Below are 17,858 nucleotides of genomic sequence, written 5' to 3' on the forward strand. Positions count from 1 at the left end.
GCCGCCCTAAAGGTTCGCCCTCTAGGGGATAGAGTTGAACGCGGTTACTATTTTTAAGCAAACAGCCAGCGCAACAACTCGCCCGTGGTTCTTATCCTGCTCCGACAGTGAACGAACGCAAAGTATTGTACCCACTATCCGAATCCGCATTTCGGATGCCAAACTGACAGTCCGAAAGGTCGAAACCGTACCACCACAGAGGTATGACTCGTTCGAAGAGCTTATCAGGCTCTTACAGCAATCAGATGTGTCGGTACACTGAAAGATAATCTACAGGCCTGCTTTATTTATTTAGGAGCACTAATGGCCTCCTTTCAGTCATTGAGTCACTGGCACTCAGGCTGCGGTTGAACAGGAAGATAGACTGTCTAAACAAATCATTTTTAGGCTAGTTAAAAAAAACTTTAGGTGGGTAGTATGCCAACTAGAACTACAAATAAAACAGTATTTTTGTCTCCTCTAAAATTTGGTCACGAGGAGTTACGATGATTACGATCTAAGGTGACGCTGACGATATTTTATACAAGGTATTGAAAAAAGGGTATAAAGCTTAGCCAAAAGTGGATTTAGGTGCCATTCTGATCCACTTTTCTTCTACAATTTTGAAAATTCACGTAACAAAACCTTTTACATAGAAACTTATTCGATCACGTGATTTTTTACTATAGAGACCGAATTTATTTTTCGAGAATTTCCAAAACTTGGAGAACAAAAGTTGTTCAGAATAACCCCTGAGTCAAACCCTTTCGGCACAGTATACCCTTTTTGCAACATCCTGTATAGGTAATATCAGGTTTATAAAAGACCTGGGCCTGTAGAGTGAGACTCGGCATGGGGAGTCATAATTTATAGATCTTTTAGGTTGCAGTGGCGAATGGGCACTGGTAGCCCTGCCCTTTTCTATAACTATAACTATAGGTAATTTTATGGCAATTTAAAAATGGTATAACATTTATCTATTTGAAAAAATCATTAAAAATATACATTACCTATCACCCTAATTTAAAAAAAAAATTCAGCCCTTACTTTAAACTTATAACACCCCTCTATTTCCTTCAGGGGTTAAAAAACCTGTGTATTTAATATTTTCTTATGAGTTTTTTTTTAAAAACTAGGCTCTTACATAGTTGTACATAATATTATGCGGTATTTTATTCCACTTGTAACGCATAAAATTCATAGCTACAGTAAACATTTCATTTTTTTCATGGCGAGATACAGTCGCACTTAACCGCTTTTTTGCAAAGCTTGTTAAATAGATTTAAAAAATTATGTAAATTTTAGATCTTCAATTTTTAAAAATACTTACTTATTTTTAACAACCTGTAGTGTACAGACTACCACATCTTAAAATATATATATTTTTAATTAACTACGGTTTTTGGTTTCAAATAAAACAAATTATGAACTTACTTTTCAACACCCTGTATATTGTGTAGCTTACCTACCATACACAACCGTTAAAATAAAATAAATTACCCCTCAGAATATAAACAGGCTCGCGCTTTGGCATACTGCATTGACCGTATAGTTCTTATTCGGAGAATCTAATAAGTGTCATTATGTGCAATGTTTACCTTTATCTATGCATCTGTAACTCTATAGTAAAAAATGTAAACAAATCGAAAAGGCGAAATGTTTTCTAAGAATTTTCGGCTTTTCTGCATCTAAAATGATTAGAAAATTAACTTTCCATAGCAAATGCATATGTATTATAATACTTGTAGTCATAATTTGTTGATTTAATCAGTTTTTGTGAAATATTTGATAAAAAATAAAATGGCGTGGGTATCGCTCCTAACAGGCCGCCACCAGGGCGACGACTGAAGAAATCTGAAATCTGTCACGGTGTCATCATTTTTAAACCGGAATTTATTAGATTTTTTGCAAAAAAAGTTGACTTCTGGTCCATTAAATCCAACTCTTTAAGGTAACTTTGTTAAGAATTTAATTACCTACACATACATATAAGATTCCATGAAAATGGGCCCTCTGATTTCGAGGGTTTTTTCATAATAAGTCAAAAAATGGCAAAAGACATGGTGTGTTTGCAATTTTTTTTAACATACTTATTATAATCCTGCACCAATTTATAAGCAACTAACATGTTCAGTATACCCTCTGCTACAAAATATATTTTTATCAATGTGATAGAAGCCACCGTTTTTCCAATCTAATCAAGTATATCAAGCCGACTTTAGCATTTTAGCTTTAGGGATCCCCTTAAGTACTTAGCAAAGTTGCTAAGAATAGTGCAACTTCCGTTTAAATATTACCAATAAACGGGTTTTTAGTTCGTTTAACGATGTTGGTCTCAAATTTACGATACAGTTTTATAGCTGGCAGCGAAGCCGTACCATTAACCGTAGCATGGTGATCTAAAATATTACTTCTATCCACCCCTTTCATTAACCAGGGTGTTGCTAAAATGTGTTGATATTAACTACTTAACTGGATGAGTGTAGCACAGGACCGTGGGACTTGGCATAACATGGAGGTGGCCTATACCCTGCAGTGGGTTGACATAGGCTGATGATGATGATGATGATGATGAGTAGTTAGTAAGTCGAGACTTTACCAAAGGAATCATTCTGAACCACTTTTGTTGTTGTTTATTAGTTTTATTTATTTTTAAATTGTCGTATCACTAACAACTATTTATTACTAAGTAGTTAGCCACTTTTATAGAAACAGCGAGTCATTTAGAAGTGAGCACTGTTCACACATGATACAAGTCTTGAGGCAAACCTTTTTTCTGGTGACCAGTGTCCAATCCATTATCCTTCCAGTATACCATATTATGAGTCTCGCGATGATGAATACCATGTAATTCACACACTGTTCTGTGCGAGTGTTAAGTAGACGTATGTATGGCAGATTCAAAAGTTTTGCAAATACTATACAACAAGCCCAGAAATGTACGTCTACTTAACACTCGCACTAAACAGTGTATGTATCGGCCTAAGTAAAGGTCCAGCGATGGTTTAACGGAGCTGCAAATAATGTGTTGATTTTCAATATCAGAACTATTGTAACTACAGTAGGTATAACACCGCAGACCCTGGTTATTTTTTAAGTGTGTAGGCAGTGCCCAAAACAGTAAGACGGAGAGCTAGTTGTTAGATATAGTACCTACCTAAGTATTTATTTGTATGCTTACAATAGCGTACCTATACCTAACTATATACCTACACGTGAACATAGCTCTACAGGCAGGGTCCTCTTAGCCGCGCCGCCACGTCGGGCTGGTCCGTGAACAGTCCGTCGACGCCGGCGTCCACGAAGGCTCGCAGCTCCCCGGCCATGTCACCCATGGCGTCTCCGCTGCGGAACTGCAGTGGAAGAAACATGTCCTCCCGACGGAATGTGTAGGGGTGCACCTTGAGCCCCGCGTCGTGGGCGTCTCGCACGAAGCTGGTCGGAGACAGCAGCCGCCCCTCCGCATCCAAAGGGATTACGTAGCTTTTTTCTGGCCCCACGGCAGAAGCATACTGCCCCACCGCCTGCAGACCTTTGCGGGTTGCCATCTCCGCGTACGTGATTCCAGTTTCGTGATCCTGGTCGGCCGGACGCATCTCTGGGCTGTCCAGCAGCTGCAGCAGGCGCAGCTCCGTCATGTTCCTCAGCTCCTTCAAGTTGTCTATCTCGAAGGACTGTATGAAGACCGCCGCCTCGGGGCCGACGTAGCCGTTCTTGTGCAGCACGTCCGCCACGAGCTGCTCCATGGGCAGCCCCAGGCGCTTGAAGTACGTGCTGTGCTTGATCTCCGGGTACACCCCAATGACTCTGCGCTGGCTCACTTGCAGGCTCTGCACGAGGTCGATGATCTCCTGCAGCGTGGGCACCTGGAAGGCCCCGTCCAGGCGCGCGTTGCCGGGGCGGGTCTCGGGGATGCGCTCCCTCGCGCGCAGGCTCTTGATCTCGTCGAGGGTGAAGTCCTCGGTGAACCAGCCCGTGACCTGCTTGCCGTCGATGGTCTTGGTGGCGCGGCGCGGCGCGAACTCGGCGCGCTCGGCCACGTCGGTGGTGGCGGAGATGTCGTTCTCGTGGCGCGCGATGAGCTGGTGGTCGCGGGTGATGACCAGGTCCGGCTCCACGTAGTCCGCGCCGAGGGTCACTGCCAGCGCGTAGGAGCCCAGGGTGTGTTCTGGGACGTATCCGCTGGCGCCGCCGTGACCGATGATCAGGGGCGAGCAGAACTGAGGAGTGTCCTGCTTCAGACAGCCAGTGGCATCCACGGACCGACAAACCGCGACGAGGAATAGTGCACTGGTCGCCACCAGCCACCGTGTTTTTGGGCACATGTCCATGGTTATCACCAAACTGTCTGCAATGAATAAAATGTTTGGACATTACTCCGGTATTCAGGTCCAGTGTAATCAAAACTTTAATAGAGCCTACACCTACAGAGTTCCCCTGTATAGGTTTCACCAAGGAACGCAATTGTCACAGGCTCACAGCACATAATTATTATAAGTAAATGGATCGGCTTCCTTTTGTTCTATAAACCAGGCGTTCGCGAGCTTGCGCCAGAAGAAAAGAAAGGCGTTCGTTTACGTTACGCCTAACTATAATATGTGCTGTGACCTGTAATACTTATAATAATAGTATAATAATAGTAATACTTATAGTAATACTTATTCGTTTCATTAATAAGCGGCCATCCTGCCACCCTTGCCAATAAGTTATGAAACCATACCTACCTACAACCTGGCAAATAAAAGTAGAAATAAAAAAGCATGTTTTCTTCTTAGCACTGTCTGATTTTTACAAGAGGAAGCCAAATTTTGGACTTTTTTATTTTCACTTAACTAGGTGATTAAGTATTATTTTTAATTTAAGGCTGATTAGCTGATTACGCCAAAATTCATAGACCACATTGTTCTATGCTAAATCCATTGCCGATTTAAAAATTATAACCAATAGAATTTGAACACGAAGATCGGTTTTGACTACGCTTCTTGAGGTCCCGTGGCCTTAACTTCCGCTCTGGAGCATGCCTCATGCAGCAGATCCTTCTCCTTGGCCGGTCAGCGTGCAAACGAAATCTTCTCCACAATGAAGTAGGTATTTAAGTAAGTAGTAGTAGGTACTCTATTTGTAGACCAACAAAACAATCAATTTTATACTTAACAACTGACCTAATTAATTTGATCCTAATTAATAAACCTCCTAACAATACAATACAATACACAATACAAAACACTTTATTTGCACCAAGAATAAAAATTACAAAAAACAAAACTTAAAAATAAAACAGTACAAAAAGGCGGCCTTATTGCTTAACCTAACCTTACGAACAAAGGGCAGTCTAATCGGTCTATCATTTATATACTTATACTTACTTATAATTAAGTTTACCTAATAAGTACCTACCTAGTACCTAACTAGGATATTTATTATGACAACAAGAATGATGCAGCAAGTAAATTCTTACAGGCGGATCGCAACGTCTCATTATTCCACGCATCGCCCAAGAAGGCTATATCGGCATTCGGTAGGTTAGAAAAAAAATAAAAAAATGTAAGTAGGTAGTTACTTAACTAAGATAGTAAATAATTAAGTAGGTATCTTTTTTATTAAACGTTAGTTACTTTAAGTATGTAGTTAACTACTTACCAAAATTAAAATGTTAGAACTAAAAGGCTGCATAATGCACACAGGTAGGTAGGTAGTCGCAAAAAACATTTTGCATTTGACTAGGTATAGGTAAGTAGTAAGTACTTACCTAATCTTACTTATCAGTAATCATAATATCACTATTATCACAAAATGTTGGATACAAACTCAACTCAACACTTACCTCGAGTGGTTATGAAAGTTATCTATCGGTTGTACGTCTTCCCCCACACAGTACAAAAACAAAACTTCTCTCTGATTTGGGATATATTTAGTGAAATTAGTGATGTAAGAATACGCAACGTAACATTTTCAGATTAATTATTACAGAACGAGTTTTTAGCCAATGTGACGAAGTTTAAGAAACCGTTGTGTTGAGTGCCAAAATTTCATGGAAGTAATAATACAACAGGAATGCGCACTGCACCAAAAAAACGAGCCGACAGAGATAGTCAGCACGGAGCCCTCCATCTCTTTCTATTTTTGGTGACCATAATTTTAGGTAATTCATGAGACATCACTTCTAATCTATCTTGTCGCGAATAACTGTCGATGGTCTCAATGTCACCTATTATTCTGTACGAGTAACATCAGGAGTTCCCCAGGGCTCTATCTTAGGGCCGTTACTCTTCGTAATTTTTATAAATGATATAAAAAAATGTTTCCTAAATACGAAATTCTTACTGTATGCGGATGACCTTAAAATTTATAAAACAATTCACAGCATTGCAGACTGCAATCTGTTTCAAGATGATCTCGACCGCTTTTCTAATTATTGCATCACAAATAAATTACATCTTAGCCTTTCTAAGTGTAATACAATAATATTTACCAAAAATAAAAATATAACTCGCTTCACTTACACTCTCTGTGAGGCCCCCTTGCGAGAAGTTACTACGGTGCGCGATCTGGGTGTTACCCTTGACTCTAAATTTAAACTCGACCAGCATATAGAACAAATCGTCAGTAAGGCCTTCCAAATGTATGGTTTTGTCATGAGAGCAGCTGTAGACTTTAAGCGACCTTCAACATACCTACATCTTTATAAAACAATTATTAGACCACAACTTGAATACGCTGTGCCCATTTGGAATCCTTACTTCAAAAAATATATAAATATGATTGAAAGAGTTCAGCGTAAATTCCTTCGTTCAGTACACTTTAAATTTTTCAAATTCTCCCTCAGTTATCCTCAGTTACTAGAAAAATACAAAATTCTCTCTCTTCAGTCCCGACGCCAACTTTTGGAAGCCATGACTTTGTACGGAATCTGCCACAACAAATTTGATTGCAATCAGTTAACTAACAGTCTATGCTACTTAGTACCAAGAACCGTTCACCGTCGTGCTGTGCGCGTGCGACGATTGTTTGCCATGAGGACCAATCGCACCATTTCTGGTTCACGATCTCCCCTGTATCGCCTGGTTGAAACCTATAATGGAACTTTTGTGGACGTGGATATTTTTGCCCTTTCATCATCCTGCTTTAAAAACCATTGCACTCGTGTACTTATTTCTAATCAACAGTGTTTGTAAATGATTTCTTGTTCTCTTTCTTCTTGTTCTTGTTCTGATGTTTACACAAAATCCACATTATGCTTATAAATAGTGATTTATTTTTATTTTATACACTGTTTGTAAGTGTGTGTTTATTTGGTTTTGTATTTACTGATTTATGTTTAATGCTATCCTAAGTATATTCTTATAGCGTATCCTCTTTTATAAATATTGATTCTTTGTAACCTGTGGACATTGTCGTGGGTTGTACATTTATGTAAGTTTTTAAATTTAACACAATGTATTACACTTTAATGTATAACTGTTTATTGTCCCTAATAAAGTAAAATAAAAATAAAATAAAATATTCGAATAATTCGATTGCAATGTAGGTACGAATGCATTTTATAGTTCGACTGTAACGATAATAAACACTTTCGATGAATCGGGTTTTATCATCGGGTTTAAAATGATGAAAATTTGTGGGAATTACTTGGAACCACCTTTGCTATGTTTCTTCATTGGAAGGAAAGCTGAAACTTGGGAAAATATAATTTTAAGTAAATAAAATTAAGTTGGGTATAGTGTTGACAAGAAAGTGTCAAAACAGGTTAACATTAAACGCAACTATATACCTAAAACGTGTTTACTCTGTGGATTTTCCGTTTACATAGTCTAGTTGATGAAAATCATAAGATTTCTCAGCCTAAGTGCTTCCGCTAGTTTTAAAGTTGATAAATTATCTTATAATACTCATATCTATCACCAAAAAAATCAACAGCTCATAACTCTGTACCAGCCTTATAAGATAACCGCCACAATAATACCTAATGATACTTAGGTATAAAATAAATCAAAATGTTGAATGAAACAGGTCCTAATAAATGGAATGTGATTCAAAAGTACGAATGAATGGTCACCCTAACCATAACGTCTCTCACAACAGTATAAAACGTCATCCGTCATCTTGACAACGTCGGTCTTGTCGTAAAGTATTTAGAAAAACTACCAATATTTTTTATGAAATTATTATTCATACAAATACCAAATATTTCATTAAAATTACATGTTTATAATGATTTATTATAAATTTTGTTTTTGAAAATGATATGATATACAGTAGTCTATGAGTTAATTTAATATTTTTTTTGCATAGCTCTCTTTGTACAAAATCTACTAAAGTTTACACAACTAAATCCTGGCAATTGTTAGAAAGAGAGGAAGGGCTCTGTGGTAACCCTCTCTATCGGCTCGCGGCCTCTTTCACTTCAAATATAAATCTTAAGTTGAATTCGTTAGGTCTATTTTTGTTTGCATAATTTTGGTGAGTGCGCATTCCTGTTGTATTATTACTTCCATGCAAAATTTAGATTTCTACCTGTCACTGATGACATTATTCTACGTGCCATTGCCAAAAAAAATATATTATTTTCCGCTATCGCTTCGAGTTTGTAGATACTTTTCTCCCGATGTGGGCAATGTCAATGACTAGTCGAATATGCAATGCCAGTAGCCACCTTTGAAATCAGTAGGGTTACCACCAGCGAACATTTAAGCAGCATCGCTCGCTCGCAAATCTGACATAACTTGTATGAATCTGACAGATGTTTGTAATGCGAGTGACGACGCTGTATTTAAATGTGTCGGGTGGTGGTACGGTACTTGGTAAGTGCCTACTTAACTATTCAGTGTGGAAAAGATTATACTTACTTAATACTTAGATACTTACCTAGATCCTTGATAGGTAAGCAGGGGCTGCAATCATAACGGTTGAAGCTTTATAGATAGATAGATAGATAGATAATTCTTTATTGCACACACAAACATATGTAAATTACACAAGGAAATGTACAATATAGACGGTACAAATGGCGGCCTTATTACTAAGAGTAATTTCTTCCAGACTACCTCGGAGGACAGAAACTATACAAGAAAAGGGGTGTTATATTATAGTGTTCGAGTTAGTATATATTATACCACTGACGACTGACTCACGACTGTAATCCACCGAGGGGTAGTCAGAGGTGACTCGCGAGCGACACCCACTTTTTGCTGTCCTTATATTTGTTCTCACGAGTTAGTCGGGAGCCGTATCGCCGTTTTTAAATGAGTACAATAATGCACTTAGGCTATACAGCTTTCCTCACGATAAGAGCGATGGTACTCGTAAGTATACATTACTTAAATTCCTATGAACTCATTGATACATGTCAGCGCCGGGATTCTAACCCGCATCCTCTGGAGTGAGAAACAGTAGGCGCTTACCCAACTAAGCTACCACCGCTCCACTTTACTAAATAAGTATATAACTGTTATAGAAAGCTGTATCCCATTATAAAGTACTCTTATGATGCCAACTGGTGAGTCCATCAGAGGTGAGGTTAGGATAGAATTATGAAAGCAAAGCCAGCTAGGGGTCTATTGAAAACTCAAATATGGAAGTTTAGCGCAGTCAAGATTATAAATTGCTAATGTAATTCTATAAAGTTAATCGTACTTTAAAACATTTATGCGCAAATATACATAGAAAGTTAAAGTTTATAACGTAAAGGTAAGTAAGTACTTACTTAGTTACATCACTATTGCTACGTTAGGCGATAAATAAAAATATTGGGCATAGGTCAACTAGCAATCAAACACTTTTAAGTAAGTAGGTACCTAAATTCTAAGTTAAGTAAGTAGATTTATTTATTAGGTAAGTATGTAGGTATTGTGTCTTCCTACAAAGTAGGTAAGTACCTTATCTAGATAAATAAAAATATGACCCATAAGTATAAGTATTAGTTTAGCTGTTCCCGCGAGCTTTGCTTCGCCTTAAAATGTTTTCCCGTTTGTGTAGCCTATGTTCATTCTCAGGGTCTAGACCATATGTTTACCAAAATTCATTAAAATCCGTTCAGTAGTTTTGGCGTCAAAGAGTAACAGACAGACAGACAGACATACACAGTTACTTTCGCATTTATAATATAAATACATAATATACAGGGGCGTATTTAAAGATTGCGCGCCCTGGGCTTCTGTAGTTTTCCGCCCCATCAAGGAATGAAAGAAAACAAAAAGAGCAGTCAGTGTATATAGTACCTATCGACCTACATATTATGTATAAGAACATTGTGCTGATAGATTTACATAGATAATGATTGCGAACAAAAAAAAAAGATTTTTTCTGGATATACGAGTACCTACATTTAATTTTTAGAAAGTTTAGAAATAAACTTTGGCGACTCAGTCAGGCATTTTTTTTTTCTTTAGATTTCCTTAAAAAATACAGATGCGGAAAAAAATATACTATTCCACCGGTTCAAAAAAGAACAAAGGCCGGCTTTCATACTTAAAAAATCCAGCACTGTCGTCACCAAAATACCTCCGAGTGACCCTGGATAGATCCCTCACGTACAAAACCCACTGCCAAAACACCAAGAAGAAAGTCAGCTCTCGAAACAACCTTCTGCGACGGCTTACGTCTACCGGCTGGGGCGCCTCTCCGCAAGTTCTACGAACAAGCAGCTTAGCACTCTGCTTCTCAGCCGAATTTGCCTGCCCCATATGGGCAAGATTCCCATTCCTCAGAGCCAGAAGACAAAAGTCTTCAACCAGTGCGTCCTGCCAGTGATGACGTATGGTGCAGAGACGTGGACACTGACGGTAGGACTGGTCCACCGATTTAAAGTCGCTCAGCGTGCTATGGAGAGAGCTATGCTTGGGGTTTCCCTGATGGATCGTATCAGAAATGAGGTTATCCGTCAGAGGACTAAGGTTACCGACATAGCTGTCAAAATATGCAAGCTGAAGTGCTAGTGGGCTGGTCATATCTGCCGAAGAAATGATAACCGTTGGGGTAGACGAGTTCTCAAATGGAGACCACGGACAGGCAAACGCAGCATGGGACGCCCTTCTGCCCGCTGGACTGACGACCTTAGGCGGGTGGCGGGTAGTGGTTGGATGAGGAAGGCCGAGGACCGAGTGTTGTGGCACTCCTTGGGAGAGGCCTATGTCCAGCAGTGGATTATTATTGGCTGATGATGATGATGATATGGGCAAGGTAGAGCATGCTAGAGAAGTCGATTTTACTCTTAACGACACAGTTCGTATAGTAACGGGATGCCTCAAACCGACACCGATCTACAAGGTCTACTCTCTGGTTGGGATAGCACCCCCTAGCATACGGCGAAAAAGGCAAACAAGAATGCGACTCCAGACATACACTCACATACTGCCGCACTTTCCCGCCTTAAAAGCCGCAAAGCGTTTCTAAATAGTGAGGTGTCCTTAACGGATGAAAACCCACAAAACTCAAGGCTAAGACTCTGGGAGGAAATGCAGCCCCAGGATCCTTTCTTACCTCTTGAGGAAAAACTTGCTCCCGTTATCAGTCTCCCCTGGCACATTGGGAAGACTCTAAATCGGTTGCGAGCAGAGGTATAGGCTGCTGCAAGGACAATCTTTGCAAGTGGGGCTATACCGTTGGTACCAACCTATTCGACTGTGGTACCGCCCCTCTGACTATGGAGCATGTACTCTCCTGCCCCCTGTGCCCTTCCACCTGCACTCGGGAAGACTTACTCCAGGCTAACCAGAATGCTATCAAAGTTGCTTCGTTTTGGTCTGGACAAATTTAAAAATTCGCATGTTCACTGACACGGAAGAAGAAGAAGTGTAGAGTACCTACCGACCTACATAGGTATGTATAGGAACATTGTGGTGATAGATTTGCATACATAATGATATCATCCGAAGAAAAAAAAAGATTTTTCTGGATAGACGATTACATTTTAGAACGTTTAGAAATTAACTTGTGCAGGGCGGGCGACTGAGTTAGGCAAAAGAAAAAACTTTAGATTTCCTTCAAGAAAATACCTACCAAGGCGGAAAAAATTAGACTATTCCACCGGTTCAGAAAAGAACGAAGGCGGGTTTCATACTTTAAATCATATTTCTTAAGACATGAAATCAACATTTGGAAAGATGGCTCAGGGCCGTTCTAGGCTTACATCCTAAAATATTGTCCTGAACTTTGAAATCCTCCAACCTAAAGTCCAAGGGCGGCCTGCCGGCCGCCCATGCGCCGCCCTTCGCCGCCTGCCGCCCCGGGCTGTAGCCCTTTTAGCCCTAGGGTAAATACGCCCCTGATAATATATATAGTTAGGATTAGGATTAGGATGAGGATGCTCGGGCAGCACTGGTTCAGTTCATAGATAAGCTCGTACACTTTGGAGAAAATCAGTAGATTCTTCTCTTCCTTGCCGAGGATTAGGACGTGGTTGAAGAACGCCTGTATATAAGGCTCCAGGGTATCGCTCGTCTTGATTAGGATAGGCATATTAAGGAGGATATAGCGATCAGTCTGAATGTACCTACTAATACAGTCATTCAAGAGCCAATGACGGTATAAAAGATAATAGGTATATATAAACTAAAGGAGAACGGCAGTGGGCGTACCGCCTTTTTTTTGGAGCGTTTCAGAACCATGTTTTCACCATTTATTAATACAGTGTAGATAAGGTATTTTCAGTAATTACAATATTTTTAGAAGTCGGGGGAAAAGAAAAAATGATAAATGAAGAATATTTAAATCTAAGGATAATGGAACGTAAAAACAAACATATAGAGAACGGAACGTAACAATAGTGGTGCCAGACCTCGGAATATAACCAGCAAATCCGAGCAAAAAAGTAATCGAATAGAAATATCGATACATTCTTAAATACAAAAGATATTTTATTTATCAATAAATTACATGTTCTGGTACTATTTGTGCCAAAACTAGTACATTTGGTTTATAAAATATGATTATATTTAAGTCTTGAAGACTTTTATCCATAGTAAACCATTTTCTTTTTCTCTTTATTCGATTCACTATAATCGATATTTTTTGAATATTTAAATCTAGTAACACTGAATCTTGCTTGTCAATCTTGTCATAGTAGTTGTTATTTCATTTTCCATTACCTAACCTAATTATTTAATATTTTGAATACCGCTGAAACTGCTGAAGATATAGAACAAATGTGACAAAGGGGAGAACCAGACCCGGTTCCTGTTCCACCTCCCCGGCAGGCTCCCGTCCCACTTCTTCATCAGGAACCTGCAGAAGCAGCAGAACAAGAACACGCAAAATTCTGAAAATATTTTCTTTGAACCATAGGATGATAAATACCTAAGTCAAATATGAGAAGAGCAACTGCGTTCTGCAGTTCGAATCCCGGCGCTGACATGTACCAATGTGTTCTTTGAATTTAATTAAAATGTATTCCATCACACTTACAGTGAAGGAAACCTGCATACCTATCTAGATTTAGCACATCTAGAGAGCCAGGTGCAGGTACTTACACCACAACAGAGAATAGAATAGAGTAGGTAATAGGAACATAAAATTCCTAAAGTTGATTCCAGGCAAATTATGTTATGTAAATAAAACAATGATCTTTTAAACAGTATATTTTATTTCATTACATTACTCGCCAAATGCATACCCATATAGTAGAACCTTTACATATAGCATTTCGAAATGGCATAGCAAATCCCTGTTGCGGAATGGCAATTTAAAACTTCAGAAGTTGGATAAGTATAACATTATTCCATGATGAAAGTAGTAGCCTGATCTAGTCGATAATATTAATAAAATCATTTTATTTATTATGTACGTTGCACGTCCCGTATTTATTTAAACGTAAACATACAACTTGATATACCTAACATAATAATATTATTATCAAATTATTATTCACGTTGTTCGTCTTATGTTGTTCAAGTGTTGACATGGTGTTGACGTTTAGTTGTTAACATGACACATTTTTTTATCATTTCAATTTTTCTGCTCTGGTTTTGTCAATTTTTATCATTATACTGAGATCCAACCTAGACATTTATGACGTAAATCACAGAGTACTTGGCATAAACATTACTTCACTTGACGTTCCATTCTTCCTGTATGAATGTTTACGTTCCATTGCGACTACATTTTAAAGATTCTTTTTTTCCGTTTTTCTCTTTTCTCCCAGCTTCTAAAAATCTAGTTATTTATTTATTTGTGTACCTATACAGTGACTCTCTAAACATGGTACTTTCATTACGGAACCCGTAATTTTCATAGGGGTACCAAACGTCCTTAGAACTCTGCCATTGTCCTTTAACTTCCTTACCGAGAAGTAAGTAGACAAAAGAATTTAAAAAATATCTAAAAAAAAATTACCATTCTTCAAAAGGCACGGACATAAAGTCTGTGGAGTGACAATCATTTAATAAAAATTAAAAAAAAACCAAAAAAAACGGAAGGTAAAGTGATTTTTTTTTGTAATTAAATAAGTACTTAAGTATCTAATGTTTAATGAATACCTACTTTGATGATCTCTTGTTTTCTCTTACTAACCCTTTTCTTCATTTCAATTTCCATCTCGGTGTGGTTGTCTTACGAAGATTGCTATTATTAATAAGACCGCTGATTTTGCTATTTCTTTTTTGTTTCATCTATGAGCTATGAGTATTGTTTGTATAAATAGGAAGTAAGTATTTTATCTAACTTTATCTTAACATTTGAGTAGTTACGAGGGAGTTTACTCTGGCTTTATAAAATACGAATAAAATAATACAAACTGTCATATCATGTCATGCCATTGCCATAGTCAGAACTAGATAGAGCCAATGACTTTTATTCGAAAATAAAAACTATAAAACCATATTAAAAAGTCACTTGACCAACAAAGTTTCAATAGAAAATGAATAGGTATTTTTATTCGCGAATTTTTAAATTTCGATTTAATTTTTGTGCTTAGATATAACATGCTGCTCATGTAGGGTTCGGCTTAGTATACCCTTTTTGAAACACCTGTAGAACTACAAAGTCCTTGGATACAGCTTCATTGTTGTCAGCAAATGGATGGATACATAATTATAAAGGTAGCAAAATGGCCTCAATAATGTACCTTTAGGTACGTATGTACATATTACAAATACATAATCTACTAGCTAATTAAGCTAAATGTATTTACTTATTTCATATTTAAGTAAGTATTCACTAGGTACGGCATCGGCATTCATAACCGATTAGTTACACACATTAACACCTCACTTATCCACAAAGATTTGTGGCTTTGCAAGACTCATAAAATACAGACACAATATAATAACTTAATAACTAAGTAAGTAGTATAACTGTACATACTTAGTACTTAAGTACTTATTTATTACCGCACACCAATGTGCACTATTGTGTACACAGAATCGTCTTAAAAAGCGGGAGAAAAATTAACTGTATTTATGCATCTCATTCCCGTCTACACTGATAATTTAATAATTATCACATACTTTATCTCTTGTTAAGGCGGTTCGCACACTGCTGTGCAGAGCGTCACGCTGCATCTTGCGTGTCGACTCTGTCCACGCATCATCGTGCGCGTTTTTACGTACTCAGACTCACGCGCGTAGGTGCGTCAAGTGGATTCACTGTGGCTTTGACTCATTACGAGATCAATTTTCAAACACCTATATTATGGCCTTCCAAAATCACGCACAGAAGTACAGGAAATTATGTGCCTGTGCATATTCCACGCGTTACAATGAATACTTAAATATGAAAAGAACACTTGAGCTTGTCACGCGTGCGGGGTAATCCGCATGCGTGAGTAAATCAGCACGATGTTACAAACACCCTTAGTAGCTTGTGTCTTTCCACGCATAAAGGTAAATGTGCGGTGGTGCATAACTAAGTAATGTTTCTCTGATTGTAAGCACGTGCGTGATCTGCATGAAGGACTGAAGGTGGCAAAAAACGTTCGGTCTGTGTTCACTAACGGAGATAGGTACATAAGTTAGTAACGTCCGAACACGCACTCACGCAAGATGCAGCGTGATGCGGGGCAGTGTGTGACTAGCCTAAGTCTATCTATGTGTCTTGCAATTGGTACGTTTAATGACACGAGATAGTGACGTGGTCACCAGTGCAGCGCTCCGAAACTTTGTTTTTCGTGAGCAAGAGTGACCCTCTTGTGTTTTAATCTTGACAGAAAATACCTTGAAAACATCTGTATAAAAGCTATGGCAATGTTCACTATCTATCACATGTGGTAGTTGTGCGAACACGGAGTATCATGTGTGTTCTGTTAAAGTTCTGATTAAACTGGCTCTGATTACTGGCGTAATAAAATCAGAGTGTAGTGAGATTTAAGTACTTTATGTTCTTTGTGTTGATCACTTGGAGATAACCATGGACATCGGCACAAAAACGCGGTGGTTGCTGGCGACCACTTCGCTGCTCTTCGTCGCAGTCAGTCCGTCTGTGGTCATCACTGCCACTGCACCCAAGCTGGCGACGTCTGACTTCTGCTCGCCGCTGATCATCGGCCACCGCGGCGCCGCCGGCTACGTACCAGAACACACCCTGGGCTCGTACGCGCTGGCAGTGACCCTCGGCGCGGACTACGTGGAGCCGGACCTCGTCATCACCCGCGACCACCAGCTCATCGCGCGCCACGAGAACGACATCTCCGCCACCACCGACGTGGCCGAGCGCGCCGAGTTCGCGCCGCGCCGCACCACCAAGACCATCGACGGCAAGCAGGTCACGGGCTGGTTCACCGAGGACTTCACCCTCGACGAGATCAAGAGCCTGCGCGCGAGGGAGCGCATCCCCGAGACCCGCCCCGGCAACGCGCGCCTGGACGGGGCCTTCCAGGTGCCCACGCTGCAGGAGATCATCGACCTCGTGAAGAGCCTGCAAGTGAGCCAGCGCAGAGTCATCGGGGTGTACCCGGAGATCAAGCACAGCACGTACTTCAAGCGCCTGGGGCTGCCCATGGAGCAGCTCGTGGCGGACGCGCTGCACAAGAACGGCTACGTCGGCCCCGAGGCGGCGGTCTTCATACAGTCCTTCGAGATAGACAACTTGAAGGAGCTGAGGAACATGACGGAGCTGCGCCTGCTGCAGCTGTTGGACAGCCCAGAGATGCGACCGGCCGACCAGGACCAGGAGATTGGAATCACATACGCGGAGATGGCGACACGTGAAGGTCTGCAGGCGGTGGGGCAGTATGCCTCTGCCGTGGGGCCGGACAAGAGCTACATAATCCCTCGGGACGGGGAGGGGCGGCTGCTGTCTCCGACCAGCTTCGTGCGAGACGCCCACGACGCGGGGCTCAAGGTGCACCCCTACACCTTCCGGCGGGAGAACGTGTTCCTTCCATTGGAGTTCCGCAGCAAAGACGCCAGCGCGGCCGCGATAGGTGACATGGCCGGGGAAATAAAAGCGTTCTTGGAGACGGGCATCGACGGACTGTTCACAGACCAGGCCGATGTGGCTGTGCGGTTGCGTGGACCATGCCTTTAGATCTATGTTCACATGTAGGTAGGTAGGTGTAGGTACTGTTGTTGTAAGTATAATTTATGTAAAAATTAATATAAGTACTTCATTATTAAATCATCAGTCTCATTATTTTTTATTACTTTCTTCTTTGTACCTATACGACGCGAGGGGCTAGGAAGACGCGAGAGGGGCACTTGACAACCTGAAAAATAGAATCGGATATCGAATAATAGTAGGCGCGTAGTATACTTAGTAACTTGTTGTAAACAAATGTTTGCCGTCAAACCATAATCGGACAGCTGCCAATCCAAAAAGATTTTTTTCCTTCGATGATTTATAGACTGCACAAGATAGCATGTTTTCCTAGGATATCGATTCTTCAGCAGATAAGATTAGCTATCTTAACTACCTCTATGTCTTGTTAACACTACCTCAGATCAGAAAAT

At 40.0% G+C, this 17,858-nt stretch overlaps 2 protein-coding genes across 2 annotated transcripts; one reads left to right on the forward strand and one right to left on the reverse strand.

The window, feature by feature from the left end:
• Positions 1-3,191: 3,191 nt before the first annotated feature.
• LOC119692746 (glycerophosphodiester phosphodiesterase GDPD6) lies at positions 3,192-4,322 on the reverse strand. The gene has a single exon (XM_038114247.2). It carries the CDS (start codon positions 4,308-4,310, stop codon positions 3,207-3,209), a length of 1,104 nt encoding a protein of 367 aa, XP_037970175.2. The 5' UTR covers positions 4,311-4,322; the 3' UTR covers positions 3,192-3,206.
• An 11,717-nt stretch (positions 4,323-16,039) lies between these two features.
• On the forward strand, positions 16,040-17,546 carry LOC105388531 (glycerophosphodiester phosphodiesterase GDPD6). The gene has a single exon (XM_011559459.3). It carries the CDS (start codon positions 16,318-16,320, stop codon positions 17,434-17,436), a length of 1,119 nt encoding a protein of 372 aa, XP_011557761.3. The 5' UTR covers positions 16,040-16,317; the 3' UTR covers positions 17,437-17,546.
• Positions 17,547-17,858: the final 312 nt, after the last annotated feature.

The sequence above is a fragment of the Plutella xylostella genome, chromosome 18 (genome assembly GCF_932276165.1).
Source record: "Plutella xylostella chromosome 18, ilPluXylo3.1, whole genome shotgun sequence".
In the NCBI taxonomy this organism is placed as follows: domain Eukaryota; kingdom Metazoa; phylum Arthropoda; class Insecta; order Lepidoptera; family Plutellidae; genus Plutella; species Plutella xylostella.